The following is a 20,060-nucleotide window of genomic DNA, read 5'->3' on the forward strand; positions in this document are numbered from 1 at the left end:
ACATAAGAGGCTGAATAGCAACAAGCATTTCATTGGTTCTCACATGGTGGGCTGGGTCAAGCTTAGGATAGGGCAGTTTATCCATCTGCAGGTTATCAGAAAAACCATAAGATCTAGATAAAGCTAAGTTTGGCACTCTGGTTTTTCGAGACAGGGTTTCTCTGTGGCTTTCGAGCCTGTCCTGGAACTAGCTCTTGTACCAGGCTGCTCTCGAACCCACCTGGATTCGCCTGCCTCTGCCTCCTGAGTGCTGGGATTAAAGGCGTGTGCCACCACCACCCAGCGAAGGTGTCTGCTTTTATAGCCAGGGGCAAGTGCTATTGAAATGCATATCTCAGCCAATCAAGAAAAGATCTTTGACTGGGGGGGGGGGGAGGGGATGGAATGACCAGAAACCTCTGTGCTGTCTCTTTAAGTACACTTCAGCCCTGTGGGAGGTGTTCTTGTCACTCAGGCCGCAGTAGCCAATCAGACCCTCCAGGGGACCTGCCAGTCAGAAGTCTTGCAGGCCTCTTCCGGGCATCCGCATTCCGTCTCGATTTTGCCGATTTTGCTGAGGAGCTGGCACCGGTGGTTTCCTGTGTTAAGGTGAAGTTGCTGCTGCTGGGAGATGATGAACAGCTTTGGCGACCTGAGAAACGACAGCATGGTGAGCGGGGGAATGCTGTCTCCAGATGGGGAGGAGCAGAGGGTGAGGTGCGGGACACAGGATGTTGTGTTCTTCCGGGATCCATGAGGGAGTCTGCCGCCAGATTCCCTGTATTGTGAAGTCCCATGCGGTCCTGTGAATTCCTAGACTGAGGGGCAGGCCTCTGAACAACTTTGCACTTTGGGCTTAATCGGCTTAGAAAATTGGGAGCAGGGTGCTGTGTGTACAAACATCTTTCTTGTCAACTTCAGTATGCCAAAGTCGGAGAAGCCTAGTTTCTCCAGTTTCTTCTCGATATTGAGCACTTTGTATTTAACCTTATGTATAATCTCCATTTATATTTATAACTATGCGGATGTTATCAAGGCATCTCTCCTGTTGGATAGCACTGCACTTCTAAGCTGCAACGTGGAAGAGTATAACTGCTGATATGAAGGATTTGCCAATGCCTTCGAAATAGTTTAGTCTCACAAAGAAGAATTTAGCCTCTAAGTCACCCAAAAGATAAATGTGTTGTAATCAGGGCTGTTAGAGATTAGGATGCTAGGGCATACCATGCAGAAAAGGAGAGGCTGGACTGAGGGTGAAAAATTTCCCATTTCTTAAGTAGTAGAGATTATCTATGTGGAATCAGGTAGTCAGTTGGAGATGCTCTATCAGTGTCCTGATTGACCATTGTTTGCAGCCCACAGACCAGAGCAAAAAGGAATCTGGGAAAGGGACTGACCTTATCTTTAAACCTAATTGCTATATTTACTGTAGTTCATCTAAAATAGAAGATCTGGGTAAAATGTTGTGGTCCTACTTAACAGAACTTTTCTGCATTAAGACATTGATCTTTCGAGAAAATACATGAGAAATTTTTAATGTGGTCGAATACAAATCCCTAGTCTCTGGAGTACATGACCACAAAGTCTGTCTCAAGTTTTCAAAATAGTTTTAGAGTTGACAACTACATCATATCTGCATTCTCCTTGCTTCCTCCAAGCCCTAATATGCCTGGATTGTTTTATAATTCCTGGTCTGTCTTTCTTTAACAACAGTTAGAAAGTAACCATAGTTACACAGTGACAGTAGTTACTTTATGAATGTGACCTGTGTCTTTAGGATTAATTAGATTATTACTTCATCAGGCATCTTAAAAATATGTTCAGTTAACAGAATGGGGTCATTAAGACACCCAAAGATAGGTTACAGAATGGATTAAATTTTACTTTTTTAATCCTAATGGAAAGGAAACAACTGTGGGGAGACATTGGATAATAAAAAACTCTGCTGAGTTAAATCAACCTCTTTGCTTTAAAGATATGTTGAGCTCAGAATAAAAAAGCAGGATATGTGTTAAGTTGGGGAATAAAGATATAGAGACCATCAAAGTTGTTAGGAGTATTTTCCTAATGTGAGCTCTCTGCCAATTCCAAATTCTAATCAACTCAAATCAAAATACGCCAAATTAAAAAATAAGTCCAGGTTTAATGGGAGTTCTGCACTCTCAGGTGGCCCCAAGGGGTCACAAATGCAACCACTGGGAGGAACGGAAAGAGACCATGTGTTCCTCTTTTGGGAGTTCACTTGAATATTCTGTGGAAGTGGTTCTGAGCACTCCAAAGGAAGTAGCCAGATTTGAGTCTACATCCTTTTTTCCAAAGAGAACCTAAAGGTTTTTCATATTTACCACTCCAATTTTCTGTCAACCCTATATCCAAAGTGTCTAGAATGTTAATTTGGGAGCTTAGGCCCCAGCCCTTGCATCTGTTCTAGCCCTCTGACCCAGAGAGTTATCACTCTGGACCTGGTCACCTGGGATTTGGGGCATGTAGACTCAAATCTGGCAACTTCCTGTGGGCACAGGGCATCATGGGGAAGGGGAGAGGTAGGTGTCCACATTCAGCAAAAGGTGTGGCTGGAGAGGCATCCCAAGTACTGTCATCCCAGAGATGTCAGGCATCTGTTCCTTGGGGGAAGTGAGAGGCAGGTGTCTAGGAAATAATTGTTATCACCAAAGATGAGTGTGCCAGAATGAGGAGCAGGTAGGTGATGTAGTGGAGAGCGGGCTGCATCTCTGGCCTGGCTAGCTTATACCCAAAAAAACCACACAGAAATCTGTATTTATTAAATCACTGCCTGGCCCATTAGTTCTAGCCTCTTATTGGCTAACTCTCACATCTTGATTCAACCCATTTCTAATAATCTGTATGTCACCATGAGCTCATGGCTTACCGGGAAAGATTCAGCATGTCTTACCTAGCAGCTTCATGGCAGGTGGCTCTCTCTGACTCTGCTTTCTTCCTCCCAGAATTCTGTTCTGTCTTCCCCACCTACCTGAGTTTGCCTTATCAACTAGTCCAAGGCAGTCTCTTTAACCAATGAAAGTAACACAGACAGGAGGCCTCCTACACCAGGTAGGCTTTAATTTGTCAAAACATGGTGGGATGGTCTTCAAGGTTCCTTCTACACCAGAGAGTCTGCAAGACATTCTGAAAGACACAGAGGAAAGTAACTGATAAAATTTGCCAGTACAAGCTGGGACAGTCCTTCAAATTTCCTGCTTCACTGACAAGTCTGTCAGATACTCTAAGCCTGTAGGTTAAAGATTTATGGCCCATGGTCGCCGAAGAACTTCAAGTGACTGTCCAGGCAGCCAGAATTCTCTGACATCAGGTATTATTACATCCTTCTGGGATCTGTGATGGAGCAGAAGACTGAACAATTAGATTTATAGTTTTCCTTACTAATGATGGAAAGTAAATTAGGTGAAAAAGTTTTGAATTACTAAAATAGGGTAGGTAATAGAGTATTTTCTCTAAACTTGCTAAATACAAAAGTAATGAATATTTTAAATATTATTAAATATCTTGATAAATGGATTGTTGTATGTACTTTAGTGAAAAAGTCCAAACCTTTCATTTTAGTTTAGACACAATGTGGAATTGTTGTGGAATATCAGATGTGTTGTGTTTGTGTATGCTGTGGAATATTTGTATGACAGGATTTCTTGAATTCCTTTATTTTGCATTTGTTTAACTCTGTGTAGCTGTGTGACTTTGCCTGTTGAAAATACTTGATTGGTCTAATAAATATCTGAATAGCCTATAGATAGGTAAAATTGGGATAGGTGTGGCTGTTGTTCAGCAAGAATAAGTAGAAGGAGAAAGAGACAAGTATCCAGGAGCAAGACAAGGAGAGACAGACATTAGGGTCTAGTCACCCAGCTATGCAGATTAATAAGTAGCTAAAGGTATATAGAATAGAGAAAGATAAAAGCCCAGAGGCAAAAGATAGATGGGATAATTTAAGTTAACAAAGTCATGTAAAGGGAATCCAAGCTAAGGCTTGGCATTATTAGGTAAGAATAAACCTCCATGTGATTTATTTAGAAAGTTAGTGGTAGGCCTCTAAAAGTGCCAAAGATTAAAAAAAATGAACTAAATGATGAAGCATCCTTTGTGCATGTGCCCAAGAGTGGTATAGCAGCATTTCGAGGTGGATCTATTCTCAATTTTCTGAGGAACTGCCATTTTGATTTTCATAATAGCTGTATAAGTCTATAAAATTTATTTCTCAAACAGGAAACAGAGTGAAGCACTTAAAGTACTGCTCAGTTCATGCCTTTCTAAGGTATGAGTCCTTCAGCGACTGTGACTTGAAATTCCTAGGACTTCTCTTACTACCCTGATTGGACTTTTTTGTTTTTATTTTGTTTTCTAGCTCAGCAGGCCACTGTTTCATGATAGTTTTCCTGCCAGCTTATGAGAGATGTGGTTATATGTCATGTACTTTTCTGAATTCTTATGTTAGCTTCAGCATCTAAGAGCCATTTTTACTCCTTCTTGTAGGATTAGTAAGAAATGTGTTTCAGCCAATGAGAGGTATGTGACAGGTGCTGCAGAGACTGAGGACATTTGATGACATCAATTGTGCATGCACATGTTTGGGGTATTGATATGGGTTATATTTTTTGAAAGTTCAATAAGTGTGGAATAATGGTAACCAAACATGGGTGCTTGTTATGATTGCAAGAAGAGCTTACTACAGCTTACTGAATGATATCTGCATTTCTTTGAATAATAAAAGGTAGGAGTCGGAGCCTAGCAAATGGAATACTAAAAGAAAAAGATTTAATGTAGGTATTTGTAATTTGTAGCTCCAGAGAGTTGCACAGAAGCAGGACCTCTCTACTAGGCATCATGTGAAAATTTCACATTAGTATATGCATTCTGTATTCTTTTTAAAATGTAAGGATTTCCGCATCACCTGCTTATGCTAATAGATTGTATTATATTGTATTGTATTATAGCTCTTATGCATTTTAAACTGCATCTTTGTCCTGCGGCAAAGGTCTCTAGTTAATGTTTTGTACTAAAGAAGTATCATACTGATGTTAGCAAATGCATACACCAGTGAATATAATACATTTTGGTGATTCTAGCTACTGTTTCTTTGGATTTATTTTCTTTTTTAAAAAATGATTTATTTATTCTTATTTTCTGTGCATTTGTGTTTCCGTATGTGTGTCTGTGTGAAGGCATCAAATTTCTGGGAACTGGATTTACAGACAGTTGAGAACTGTCGTGTGGGTGCTGGGAATTGAACCTGGGTCCTCTGGAAGGGCAGACAGTGCTCCCTACCTCTGAGTCATCTCTCCATCCCCTGGGTTTAATTTCAATACTAAAATCTTGCCATTTGTAAAGTTGACCTAAAATATTTTGATAGTAAACCTGAGTTAGCTTTTGTATGTTTGGAAAGCAATCATACAAGTATATTTGCACTGACTTGATGTGTCAGTAATTGTTTGTAATCTTTGACTACATGTATTTGTGAGCTCTTGAGATGATTCATCCCATCAATGCAAACTGACATACATGTACAATTAATTTGTTCCAATGGTAGAGAGAATCAGTTCTTAAAAGTTGTACATTGGCCTTTACATATGAGGTATAGCATATACCAGGATTCACACATCAAATACACACACAAATCACATACACTTCTTTCTCAGATGCACATTTACTAACACATATACAAAATACCCATAAACATTCATCACACACAAAATCACAAACACTACTCAAAGAAAAACACACACAAGCGTCATCATATAGCATATACACATACCCACACATGTACACAAATATAAACAAACATAAGGACACACATAAACATATAAATACTCATCACAAATACACATACCTACACAGAAACACACACATATACATCCACAAAGAAACTTTCCAAACCAGTGTTAGCCTTTAAAGAACACTCAGTATATGTGTGGTGAATATATTTACACAGGATTGGATTTTTTTCTTCCATTTGTTTCTTTTTATTTGTATGACCTAACAACATGTTCTGAAAAGTTCTGACCTCCTAGAACTAATCTGTTCTGGTAGACTAGATAAATAAAATAAATATTTGCAGATTATGACTCAGCAGAATCATTTTGCATCATTTTGATCCTTTATCAATACCACAAAATATTGTAACAGTTGAAGACTATGATATTTTAAAGACTCTTAGACATAAGTTATAAAGATTTTTAATGTTTTGATGTAATGAAAATAGGCTTTGATTTGATTTTTTGACACATTCTTTGTAGTCAGGTCCGTTATGGAAATTGCATATAGTCCAACCTGGCCTTGAACTCACAGACAGACCCTAATGCCAAGTGCTGGTAATGAGGGCATGAACCAGCATGCTTGTCCTTTGTTTTAGGTTCTTTGAAATAGTGGTGATATGTAACCTTGAAGGGCCTGGCATTGTTGAGAGGAACAGGCTGGCTTCAAACTCAGATTTGCCTGCCTCTGATTCCATATCCCTGGGATTATAGTATGATCTGCCACACCTGGCTGAGATCATTTTAGTATGACCACTAAGTATCCATGCTTGTTGTGCTATGAAAAAAATAGAATAACATGTGTGGTCTAAAAATTTTTTTGTCAGAATTACTTATTTTGCTCCCTAGTCTTTAGCAGGGGTGGGTGTCCTTGACTTCCATATGCACCCAAGGATGGCCCTGTCTTGATGCTCTTATCCTCACACAATCACTGTCCAGCTCATGATTTCTATATGTAAAATGTGACGGTTTTGTGCCTTTTTTCATACTACATAGGTTTAGATTCAGAGTTGAAGGATGCTCTTGATTTTCCTTCAGATCTATGTGATTTCTGCTTGTTTTTGGTCCTTCAGGGCCCACGTCTACAGAAAATAGTACTAAGTCATCATTATTACTTGACTTCCCTTTTCAAAATTTTATTTTTTTTTACAACTATGATTTTGGGATATCTTTTATTTTCCATTATTCTAGGTAATTTTTGCATTGGGAGTGAAACCCAGCAGGGCTTCTGCTAGCAGTTCTTCGACTACTGAGCTGCTCCCTCCCTAGAAATACTTGTTTAGGGCCTGGAAAGATGGTTCAGTGGTTGAGAGCATTGCCTGCTTTTCCAAAGTTTCTGAGTTCAATTCCGGGCAACCACATGGTGGCTCACAACCATCTGTAATAAAGTCTGGTACCCTCTTCTGGCCTGCAGACATACACACAGACAGAATATTGTATACATAATAAATAAATAAATATTTTTTAAAAAGAATCAATAAAAATCTAAATTATGGGGAGCAAATGCCATCACAACCAAAACAAAATAAGAAATACTTCTTTAATATTGGAAAATGTGCTTTCTTCACTATGATTTCAGTAAATAGATCAAGTGTTTGCTTGAAAATTATTTCTATTGTTTTTTATTTCACTGTGGCTTTTCTCACAGTAGGATAGTTATCTTTTTAGATTACTTCATTTCTTAATTTTTAAGATTTTTTGTTCATGTATCTTACCTTTCAATAAAGATTAAAGCTTTTCTCATGGATGCTATCATGTCTGTACTTAAGAAAATATATTACTTTTTGTCACAAAGTCAACAAAATATTTTAGCTAAATAATATTTACATTGTTGTTGAACTTCTATTTAATAAAGTAATTGCTATATTTGAGCTAATTTTTCTGAGTAACATTCCTGGAATTCATTTTTGTAACCCCAGCTATTCTGACACTTGGGGAAATCCTGCTAACTCCTAAGAGCTGGGATTATACATCATGACCTGGAAAATATCATTTTTCTTCCAGTTATTTCTTACCTTGTATATGTCTAAATAAATGATTGTGTATTGTAACAAATATGAAATCTGCTTAGAAATGTAACTCTTGCTTACAACTAGACAGTCATTGGGAAGGATGTTTCCTATTCTTCAGTTGGAAGATAGATTTTTTTTGAGTTCAGATTAGTTTAATTCAAGATACATTTTCAGACCTATGAAAGCATGAAGACATTACCTGTATTTAAGTAAAGCTATTATTACTTTTCTATAACAGCTATAATGTACCAAGAAGGTCAAGACATTACAAATTAGGGAATACAATTTTGTTGCAGTTCTGGAGTAGGTTCTTCTAGGCCCCTGAGAACACATTGTTGTCCATGTAGGGAAAATCTAGTGCCTTGTGTTTTCACAACATTAGACTTGCTTAGCCAGCTTGGTTTTTATGATCAGTTTGGTGTTTGCCGTGGATTCAAGGGACCTGGGTTAAAAATGAGGTGTACACAAGATTAAACACAGTCAGAAATCCTGGGGTTTCCTTGTCTATATTTCAGTAGCTATTTATGGAATCCTGGTGCCTACATGTATGTCTGTGTACCACTTGCATTTCTCTTACCTAGTGAGTGATTCCCTGCAAATGGAATTAAAGATGGTTGTTGGTTTCTCTGTGGATGTTGGAAATCATTCCAGGCCCCTTAGAAAAGGAATCAGTGCTCTTTATTGTTGGGCTTTTGCTCTTCTTCCTCAATCTTTTGCCCATCACAGATTTGTTTCATCTTGTCTGTGATGATATTATTGCTATTGTTTGTTTAGTTTAGTATTTTGAGACAGGCTCTCAGGTAGCCCAGACTAATTGTGACCTCCTGTGAATCCTTTAGCTTCTGATCCTTCTAAGTTTCCAGAATTGCTGGGATTAGAAGTGTATACCACTACCACAGTTGCTACACATGTTTTTGGTGATGTGAATGCAGGGCAAATACCCCACCAACTAGGCAAGCTTCATCCACAGCACCTATTATGTTGTCTTTTCATTGAAACATGGTAAACCAAGTTGTCTTCTATTTCACCATATTTTCATTCAGTTCACTGATTTCAGTAGTTAGACCTGTCCTTAGTGACAAATGAATTAGATTTTATTTGAGTGAATGCTAGAGGCTCTGAAATGGATTCCTTTGAAGGAATACAAAATATTTCAAGAACTCTTGTCATTATTCATACTGTCATGCATTTGTAGTTTCCCACTCCTGTTTGAATCTTAATTATGTAATAATACTTCTGAAAATCAGCCCACTGTCACCTTTCCAGTAGTTTCCTGTCAGCTTTTGCAAAATTTCCATGTTTAAGCAACTATCATTTAGTTAATAGATGTACTGATAGTTCATCTGTATTTTAATAAATAAAACTTCCCTGAAGATCAGAGAGTTAAGCAGTTGCACGGATCAGCCATACTGACCATGTAGTGGTGGCACACACCTTTTCCCCCCATAACCCCACTAGTTTGCCATAGAAATCGGGCAGTAGTTGTGCACACTGACTTGAATTCAATGAAATTTCCCTGGCTTTACTGCCATATTCAGCATTTTTCACAGGGATCAATTGATGATACTCAAAATTAGTAAAAGAGACATAGTCTGAATTTCAGGACCTCTGCTTTGATTAACCTGAGACAATTCAGCGCATTTAAAAAACATGATTTCAGGATAAGTAAATACAAGTCAAAGTTGAAATTTTATTTTGAGATAGGACTTCTTTATCTATCTATGGCTATTCTTGAACTCATATTATAGATGAGGTTAGCTTCAAATTCCCAGAAATCTGCCTGCCTCTACTGCCATAGTATTGGAATAAAAGTCGTGTGCCACATTGTCCAAATGCAACTTTCTTATTTAATTACTTATGTATATTTGTGTGCATGTGATCATCTATATGCAGAAAAGTATGCATTTGTGTTGTGCTTTGGGTATAAAATTCAGAGCACAATAATTTTGGCTGTTGGTCATTTTACATTAGCATGTTTGAGAGAGGGTCTGTAGTTTGCTATCAGATATAAAGAAACTTGCAGAATTTCTGTTGTCTGCTCTGTATCTGTCCTTAAAAGCTTTGGGTTGTAGGCATGTACTGGTGCTGACATCAGGGACAGGAGTAAGCCCATACTCTAAACATTTTATATATTTTGACCTCAAACATGGCTCATTGATATTTGAGATATCACTAAAAAAGCAAGGTTTTCTTTCTGTCTGCTCAGAAAATTTTATTAATTTTGTTTGATGGTTGATACTGATTTTCAACATGATAAGACCTAGATTCAGGCAAGGGTGACCCTTCTAGGCCCACCTTTGAGGGCTTACCTAGATCATGTTATTCTCTGGGGTGTGCTTATGAGAGATTAGCTTTTATATTAAGTTCCTTGAGATGAGAAGTCCCTTATTCCTTCCAGGATTGATAGCACTATTACATTAAATGATCTAGGTACTGGATTTTGTAATAAGGACCAGGGACATTTATCATTCTCTGCCTCTGGACTGTGGATACAGTGTGATTGTGTTAATAGTAGAATCAACAACAATCAGGTTGAAAAAATAGAAACTACCCTTGCTTGCTATCTGGTCAGAGCACAAACTCTCCGGGAGTTTGCTGGGGATTCTTCTGCCTTGGGGTTTTCATGGACAATCCAAGATTTAAGGGTTCATGGAGCACTGATTACCTTTGAACAGACTTGAAACACCTGCAGAGAGGACATTAATTACAGTGAACACCTGAAGGTAGAAGTATTTTATATCCTAGATTATTAATAGAATCTCCTCTTTGTATTTGCACTTTTTTCAGAAGTAACCTGTAATCCCCAATGAGGCAAAAATTTCTTACTTCATCAAACATTTTCTCTAAAGTATGTACATTTGAATCAGCTCATAACATTCTGTATGACCTTGAAAAACATACCTAACATGAGTATAATTTCAATGGAAATAGGAGACTAACTACTAACATTCATTTCTGTATGTCCTAATTAGTTGGTAATAGTAACTTTCAAGGACTAGAAATTCTCATTACATTGTAAAGTGAGTTGTATTTGGTAAAATATCTTGGACAGGAATATAAATGTATGGACAGCGTGTTTCAACAAAAATAATCTCAAGTTTTTATCAACTAAAACATCCATATCAATGTAAAATATTTAAAATAAGTAGCTGTTTTTTAAAAGTTGATTCAACAATCTCCCCTTTTATCTTATAATATCTTTGTCCTCCTTTATTCTTTGTAAAGTAGATTCAATAATCTACACGCTCATCCGATCATTTCATTGGGGGCCTTTTGTAGGCGGATGTTTCTGCCCCACCAGAAACTCACAAGCATGTAGCAGCTGCTTCACAAACAACTGACCCAGGAGCTTAATATTTGTTACAAATAGTAGCTTAGGTTTATTACTAACTAGCTCTTGAACTGAAATTTACCAATAATTTTTATTTATGTTTATCCATGTAGTTTGTTAACTTCTCTCAGTATGGCATTCTCCATATGCATCTGACTCCACCTTCTCCTGTCTAGCATCCTCAGTGTGGATTTTCAGCCTGACTTTCTGCATAGTCTGTGCCTAAATTAGGGTTTTATCAAACCTATTTAAATGACAATTTTTTTTACAGTGTACAAGAGGCTTATACCACAGCAACACCCCAAAGATAAGTATTTGCTAACAAGGCCTACTAGAGATTAAGTTGCTAGGATACACATTGGTTCTCCAGGATCATCTAGACATATGGCTCAAACCATTTCAAAGGAGGCATTATTGATTTACAACTGCCCACAAGGTCCATCTCCATATTAAAGAACCAGCCTCTATCAAGCTGCTCATGGAGTCATTACAGGGTCAAAACCAACATTCAAGCCTGATGCACCATAGATTCACTTTTCTTTTTGAGAAAAGCAGAGTACTGATAGATGGGAAAGGTAACTAGTATTAGTAATGGAAAACATTGTTGTGTTGAGGGATGGCCCTATCAAGAAGATTTTCACTTTAGACCCTAACACAAGGAAAAGGGATATCCATGGCAGAGTCAGAAGTAGCCTGGAACCTGAGCCTTGGGAGCCACCACTTCACTTAGAGCCTGAGGTGTGAGAATATAAAAGATCTCTCTGTCTCTGTCTCTGTCTCTGTCTCTGTCTGTCTCTCTCTCTTTCTATCTCTCTGTCTCTCTGTCTCTCTCTCTCTCTCTCTGTTTTGGCCCAGCACGTTTGTGCAGGGATTGTTTCAGATCTTGAAAATCAAATTCTTCCTACCTAATGGGACTACATGTATCAGTCCCACTGACAACTATGGGCTTAATCAGTAATGTTCTTATATTTTTGGTTGTGAGCCTAGCTTCTAATGGCTGAGGCATCTCTCGAGCCCTGTAATGTTCTTGAAAATACCTGTGTTCCCCTTATACAGCTTGGCTTGATTACCCTCGTCCTGAGTTTTGGGCATTATATGTTACTCTCTGCTGACTTCATAGAGGTCCCCCATTTCCTTCCTGGAAGGTAGTATCCAAGGTGGTCTCATTTTTATTTTTAAAATATTTTCCTGATTTATTCAACTTTATTTCATATGTGTAGGTGTGTAGGTATCAGATCCTCTGGAACTGAATTTACATGTAGTTGTGAGCTGCAATGTGCATGCTGGAAGTCAACTCAGGTGCTCTCAAAGAACAGCCAATGAGGTTAACCACTGAGCCATCATTCCAGCCCAATGTTACTCTTATAAAGAAAATTACTTGGCATGAGACATAGTTTCTGCAAGACTCTCCAAAAAAGTTCTGATTTCTTTTCTACCTTATATATTTCTAATTTTTCTCATCCTGTGGCCCCCTGTCTCTCAATCCTGTCACTGAAGACAATTCTGCTGGTTAAGGTTGCCAGTGTATGTAAGAAATTATTCCAGGAATATTTTACCTTGCAAGTGTCCCTTCTGCCTAAGTGGGTAGACTCACAGTCTTCTGTCCCTATTTAAAGTGTTCAGAGCATGGAGCCTGAACCTAAAAGATGCAAGGATGACAACACATGGAATGCAGAATCTCTTCTAGCCCAGCAGCTCTTTGAGCTGTAGCCAGAGATGGGTGTATCATATAATTAAAAAGATTTTTCTTTATTAATCTTTCAAATGTGTAGAGTGAATTCTCTCTGGGGAAGTCCTATTGGTGCGGGAGAATTATCTGTATTCTGTCAATCATGTATTTTAATAAAACGCTGATTGGCCAGGCAGGAAGTATAGGCGGGTCAACCAGACAGGAAGTAGAGGCGGAGTAATGAGAATAGGATAAGGCTAGGGAGGAGAAAGGTTCCTCAGCCACTCCTGTACAGACCACCTAAGAGACAGCATGTAACTTGCCCAGCTGAGAAAGGTACGGAGCCATGGGCTAACGTAGATAAGGATAATGGGGTAATATATGTTATAAGAGCTAATAAGTAGCCTGACCAAATGGGCCAATCAGTTTATAACCTTATGGAGTCCTGTGTGTAATTTCTCTTTGGGATTTGCCGGCTGTTGGGGTACCGGGCGGGACGGAAACCCCAACAAGCCAGCCCTCATGTTACATATGGCGCCATATTGTGTTATTTTCATTGGTCAATAAAGAGACTGCCTTGGGCCCTTGATAGGACAGAAAATTAGGTAGGCGGAGTAAACAGAATAGAATGCTGGGAAGAAGGGAAGTGAGGCAGACGCCATGGAGCCAGCCACCAGGTCAGACATGCTAAATCTTTTCCGGTAAGCCACCACCTCGTGGTGCTACAGATTATTAAAAATGGGTTAATATCAAGATATGAGAGTTAGTCAGTAACTAACTCTCTAAGAGATAATGGGCCAGGCAGTGCTTAAATGAATATAACTTGTGTGTTATTATTTCTGGGACTAAGCTAGCCGTGCGGGAGCCGGGTGAGGAGAAAAGCAGGCCTGCCCTGCAGCCCCTCACTACATCCTATCAGTTCTAAACAGCCATATTTTCAGGGTTTTAGAAATTCCTTTCTGAGACTAGCTATCTTATCCTGACATAAGTGACTTTGGTCCCAGTCTTTTCCTCTCCAGGGCAATGACATTGTGGTCCTGTGTGACACCTTCAAAATCTTAAATTAAATGATTGTAGCACCTCAGTTTCAAAGCTGAGTCATGAAGTCCTGTGTGAAAGGAGGCAAGCCTCTGGTCACTGCTAGCAAGCATAACCCACCAAAGAGAAGGAAGTTACAAAGACACTGCATTTGACTATGTTTTCGGGTGTTTAGAAATTTTTTCCAAGTTGTTTCAGATTTTATGTGAAAATTTTGGCTACACATTGGAATGCCATTTGTGAAGAGATAATTACTTTCCTAACTGCCAGCACATGATTACCACACAGAGGGTTTTATGATTTTAAGAACTGAAAATACTTACCCAAAAGATCATAGTTATTACTAACCTGCTCTTACATTTTAAGTTAACCTATATTCCTTATTTAGTATCTTCCATTGGTAGAACATTTATCAGCATGGCACATTTATGTCTTCCTCCCTCTGCCTCATGCCCAGCTTATGGCCAGTCAGTGTTTTATTGAACCCATTTGAGTAACAAATCTTTAGAGTATATAAGAGAATTATTCCAACATAGATGTTACTTAGAAATGGGATTTAGTTTACCAAAACCCTTGGTACTCATGGAACTATGACTTCATTTTTATGTAAAACCTATTCAATAGCTGGGAATGTTCATGTTACAAATATAAATAGGCATACATAAACATTTAGAAAGCTACACAAGCAAAGTTAGTGTTGATTTGTATGTATGTTTGTAGGTGCAATTGTATATTTGTGTGGAGATGGATGTATGCGTGTGATTGTGTATGTGCATATGATGTGGAAGCTCTATTAACCAATCATGCCTAGTTAAGGCGTGGCTACCTGGAACCCAGGAAGAAAACTGGGACTTACCAGGTGCTCGCTTTCTCTGCACATTTCTTGCCCACACAGAGAATGTTGGACTCCCCATTCTTATGGTGTGAGTTTCCCATTGTAACCATTAAAAATATAATTGTTATCCTTAAGCTGGCCTGATTCTTTCCCATATCAAGCTAGTTTACAACATATATGTCTATATGTGTGGAATACAGGAGAAACTCTGGTGTTATTCCTCTGATTTTCCCAAACTCATTAGTTACTTCTTTTGAGATAGAGTCTCCGATTACTCTGTGACTTCCCAAGTAGAGTAGGCTAGCTGGCCAATAAGCCCTATGTACCCAGTATTCTCTGTGTCACAGTACAGTATTAAAAATCCTTGTGACCATGCTTTATTTTTTCCTTTTTCTCTTCAGCATGGATTCTGGGCCTCAAATTGATTTCCTTAAGCTTACAATACAGGGTCACCTGTCTTCTCAGCTCCAGAAAACTTCAGGTTTTTTGTCCTCACTCTTTGGTTTTCAAATTTAGTTGTTTGAAACAAATCCATGTAGCCTTGGCTAGGTGCCTTCAAACACACCTATAATACCAGAGTTTATGAGGCTGAGGAAAGATGTTGGCAAGCTTGATGTCAGCCTGTGCTACATTGTATGGTCCAGTACCAAGTAAATAAATAGATACTACTCATTGGTATTGCCCTCTTCAGTGTCCCCTTAGTCCAGCATCAGGAGTATCATTTTAATTACCAATTAAGATTGCATCAATCTGCTGCCTGACATCCATAAATGGCTCCTCATTGCTCTCGAGATGAAGAATATGATCATCAGTAGGGCCTCACGGCTGTCTGCCTGACTTTCTAGCTCCCCAGCTTCTCCCCACAATTTCATAGTCAATGCAATAAGTAATCAAATGTGAGTTTCAATCTTCCCTATATTCATAATGTGAAGTATCAAACCATGAGCCTTGTGGTAAAATATAAAATGATGGAAATGGGTTAATTTAAGATGCAAGAACTAGATTGGAATAAACCTGAGCTGTTGGCAAAGTAGTGTTGTTATTAACAATGTTTTGTGTGATTATTCAGGTTTGGATGGTCAGGAAACACAATTGCAGTCTCCATTTACACATCATCCACACCATAGTGAGGTAGGCCTGAGCTCTAACAGTGGTCTGCGGGTGTGGAATAGTATTTTAACTTTGTAATGGCATGCTACATTTTTCTACTACTTTGTAAAATGATGCAAACGTGTTACAGTTCTTGTTTAAATAGAATTAACCTGGGGTCAAGAGGCTGTATCAGCAATCAACTGACAAGAAGTGGTAGGGAGAAACTAAGAGGAGCAAGAGTTGTTAAGTGGGGCTGAGTAGAAGGACAGCACATTTTGGGGGGAATGCAAGCAATGAGAACATATTAGGTTGCTATTCAATGTCTTTGAATTCTTCACCTCAACTTTTAAGTCCTGTGTTCTACAGAAGGATAGAGACTTAGATATGTAGTTCCTTACTCACTTTCACAGCATCCCCTATCTCATGTCTCTATGAGTGTGAGGCTGGAGACAAGGGCCAAACTGCTGCTGGTAAATGTGGAGTTGCAATCATGGGTTGAGACATCAGTTGCTGAGTTACAGTCACTGGATTAAATGCAAAACATCAGTCTGGCCCTCCTGCTAGCTGACTGCTGGCCACAGCTCCACAAATGTCCTCTCTCTGCTCTATTGGATCTTCCTGTCTCCTCTGGGACTTTCAGTTAGGCAGGCTAGAAAGAGAGAGGAAGTTAAGGAGGAGGGCAAGTGAAAGGAGCTGTGCCCCTCAGGTCTAATTGGTATGTCTGGCTCACCAAGATTCAAGAAACTTCAACACAGTGATAATGAAAAACAGGTTTTCTGCAGATATTCCTAAACATATATCAAAGAGAATATTCAAAAATGATCAACAACTCAAGTTGGGCAATCCCAACACTCAGGAGGCAGAGGCAGGTGGATATTTGTGACTTTGAGGCCAGACTCTTCTACAAAAAAACAAGTTTTTGGACAGTCAGAGTGGTTACACAGAGAAACCCTATCTTATGGGAAAAAATGAAAAAAACTATCCAAAACCCAATAAATGACTCTAATTATGGCCAGAATGTCCAGGATAAAAGCTGGAAGGATGACTCAACAGTTAAGAGTACTTACTGTTCTTGCAGAGGATCCCTATGCACATGGCAGCTCACAACTCAGGTCCAGGTGACCCAGTGCCCTTTTCTGGCCTCCATGGACACTGCACACATATGGTACATATATTGACAAACAGGCAAATATTAATATACATAAAACAAAATATATACATCTTTAAATCATATACTTCTACTTTCAAACTATACTAAATCTGTAAGTTTTATAAATTTCATCATTTGTTTTTATTCGTTTTTGAGACAAGGTCTTATGCCTTGCCTGGTCTGGAACTCACTTTGTAGACCAATGGTCTGCCTGCCTCTGTGGTATGGGAAGTCCCTTTGTATATGTGTTTCTTTTGATGGTTAATGAATAAAGAAGCTGCTTTAAGCTGACTGCTTTACAGAATGTAGTCAGACTGGAATAGATATCTAGAGAGAGTAGGCATAATCAGAAGAGAAGCCTTGTAGCTACTACAGGAGAAAGACACCACCAAATGCTGGTATTAAAGGCTTATACCACTATGCTCAGCTATGAATTACATCCTTTAAGATATGTGACAAATGTTTACGTATCTTTTGTAAAGACACCTAAACACAGTGTCTGTCTCTATTTACTACCTATTTTAGGTGTACACACTTTCCCCTCAATGTCTCTTTGGGTTTTGCTGAAATATTTTTCTGTGCTGTAGCCAAGGATTCAATTTTTCCCAAGTGGTGGTTCCTAAATAGGGCTCTTCCCAAAGCATTTGAAGCAATGCTGGACTGAATCTGCCACTGAAGTTGATACAAACAGAGGTGAAAGGGAAGTTACCAGGGCTCAGAGACATCTTCTGAGCATGCATGAGTCAGGACTGGCATCAGTTTTGCTATGCTACTTTTAATTCAATCTCTGACAGGATATCATCTTCCCTTACACACTTAGTGTATCAGCTTTTCTTGATCTTGTGAATATTGTTAAATAAGGAGTTGGAGGGGTAATAAATCAATATGAACCTCTTATACAGTAATTGGAAAACAGGGTCCTTAAATGTCAGATCTATTAATCCTTCACTGCCAGCACTAGGAGTCTAGTTTAAGATAAAATGAATGACATCTCTGTATCATGGTGGTGCATACTCACAATCCTAGCACTTAGGAGACAGAAACAGGGAGATCAGAAGTTAAAGGCATTACTCAAACACAAGGCAAGATTAAGATCAACCTGGGAAACATGAGATACATTCACATGCACTTACACACACAGGTGTACATACACAGAAAGGTAAAAGAAAAATATGGTACAGTTAATGATTAATATGTACATATTTTATTTACAGCACAAATACATTAATCCAAGTTTCAAAAAAGTTGCAAACTTGATGTTCAAATAGAACAGAAATGTTTAAATAAATTTCTGTGGAGTACAATGGTGAAATGCAATAGATATGAGAAAATTTTTAAAGAAATATTAGATTATAGGAAATTATCATGATGTAATCAATGGGAGGGTAAATATGCAGACCATAAAACATTGCATTCACTTCTGTCCTAATCTTATTTTTTAAAATTATTTGTCCTATAGATACATGTTTAAGTCTAGGACAATTTGGAAAATTGTGGTGAGATACTAATAGTTGCTTCCTTTCTTGTCAATGTGGTTACTCTTCTTTTTACCTTTTTAATAATGTTAGTTATTTCTAAATAAATATGACCTTGGACCAAAGAAATAATGGTATTCTTTTAAAGAAGGCAGGCAACACCTTGTTCCAGACAGGTGGGCTCTGCTAGGGTGTAAGTGATGGAGATGGAGATGCAAGCTCAGCCATGTGGAAAGACTGAGAGAGAGGGCCAAAAATAAAAGTAGGAAATATTGACAGGGATGAATAAAATAGTAGGGAGAAGGACATATGTGGGATAGAATATGTGATTTACCTATGCTATTTGCCATCCTAGAAAAGGGTAAGAAAGAGGGAAGCTGGACTTCAGGAGATTTCTTGGATGGGTAGAGATGCTACTACCATCTACCGTGCTGTAAAAAATATGTGCGACAGAGGTAGCCTGTACTTGGAAATTCCTTCAGTCAATAGCCTTTAAGATACCTGCCCACCTTGGGCATAGTATCATGTACAATAAATACAGACAAAACCTCTTGGCTGTTGGATTTGGTTCCCATTCCCATTGCTCACAAAAAGCTCTGGATTGCTATTCTTTTTGTTAGTTTATTTCCAGATGAGTAAACCTTTGTAATCTCTATTCTGGACTATTTAGGAACTCTTCGTACAACAACAAATTGGTGACCATATGGCCAGAATCCGCACTATTGCTGGGCCTCTCCTGCAGCCCCACGACACACAGCTGAACTACCTCTCTGCAACTTAATTACATCCCCTTTGGCAAACAGTTTTGCACCATTTTGCTGGCCTCTTGCATGACAACTTTATAATTTCCTTCCTCCTATGCCCATGTGGCTTAGTCCCTTCTACTAAGTGGCTGACTTACTGTTGCTTGTGGCTTTTTGCTGAAACTCCTCTGCAGCTTCCGGCTTCTCTGGCTTCTGGCAGCTGCACTCTGATTAGTCTGAGCTCTGAATCTGAGAGCAGGGGCTGCTCCAGCTTGCATTTTAGATCCATGAATGCCTGGCCCAAGCTTTGGTCTGTAACCTCATGGCTCCAGCTGTCTGCAAGCTCTATGTTCCTTAATATTCTGCCCAAAACAAGTCTTTGTATGGGGGATGTGTTGTTCTTAAGTAAGTAACTAAATTTGTTAATATATCTAAGTCTCAGGTACTTCAGGTACTGATCTAGGCCTTGCTTTATTGCAGCAATTCTGATACCTGTTGGCCAATAAAGATTATTACACCTACAACAATTTTCTGAAAATTATAATGTATGTATGGCAACTTAATAAATAAATAAATAGGAAAATTGTAAACCAACCAACCCCAAGATAATTGCAGACAATATTGCCATGCCGAAATTTAACAGCATTTTTTTCTACTATGGATGGAATTCTGCAAGAGCTATGTGAGTTATCTTGTCCGTATATTTTTGTGATGATCGCAGCTATTAGGTTTGCTCTTCATATTATATCCTTAAAGAAATGGTATGATAACAGAGTCAAGAATGAGAAATCTTTGGAATGGATACAGTCTTTAGCTGAAAGGATTTATACCATTGAAAACGATTACTTTAATTTGACAGGCAATCCATGTCAATGGGTTATGAAATCTTAAAAAAGGGTATTGAGAGAGTGTATGAAAGGAATGATACTGATGAAATGACAGTAAAAATCTGT

General features: G+C 38.6%; 1 protein-coding gene across 1 annotated transcript in view; it reads left to right on the forward strand.

Annotated features, from left to right (window-relative positions):
- Positions 1–496: 496 nt before the first annotated feature.
- LOC148117633 (uncharacterized) overlaps positions 497–20,060 on the forward strand; it is a 50,652-nt gene continuing 31,088 nt past the window's right edge. Inside the window, exon 1 of the mRNA XM_087902248.1 lies at positions 497–649. Within this exon, the coding sequence (XP_087758374.1) occupies positions 611–649 (39 nt within the window). The 5' untranslated portion in view covers positions 497–610. The remainder of the gene's footprint in view (positions 650–20,060) is intronic.

Source organism: Myodes glareolus, chromosome 27 (genome assembly GCF_982192425.1).
Source record: "Myodes glareolus chromosome 27, mMyoGla1.1, whole genome shotgun sequence".
Lineage (NCBI taxonomy): Eukaryota > Metazoa > Chordata > Mammalia > Rodentia > Cricetidae > Myodes > Myodes glareolus.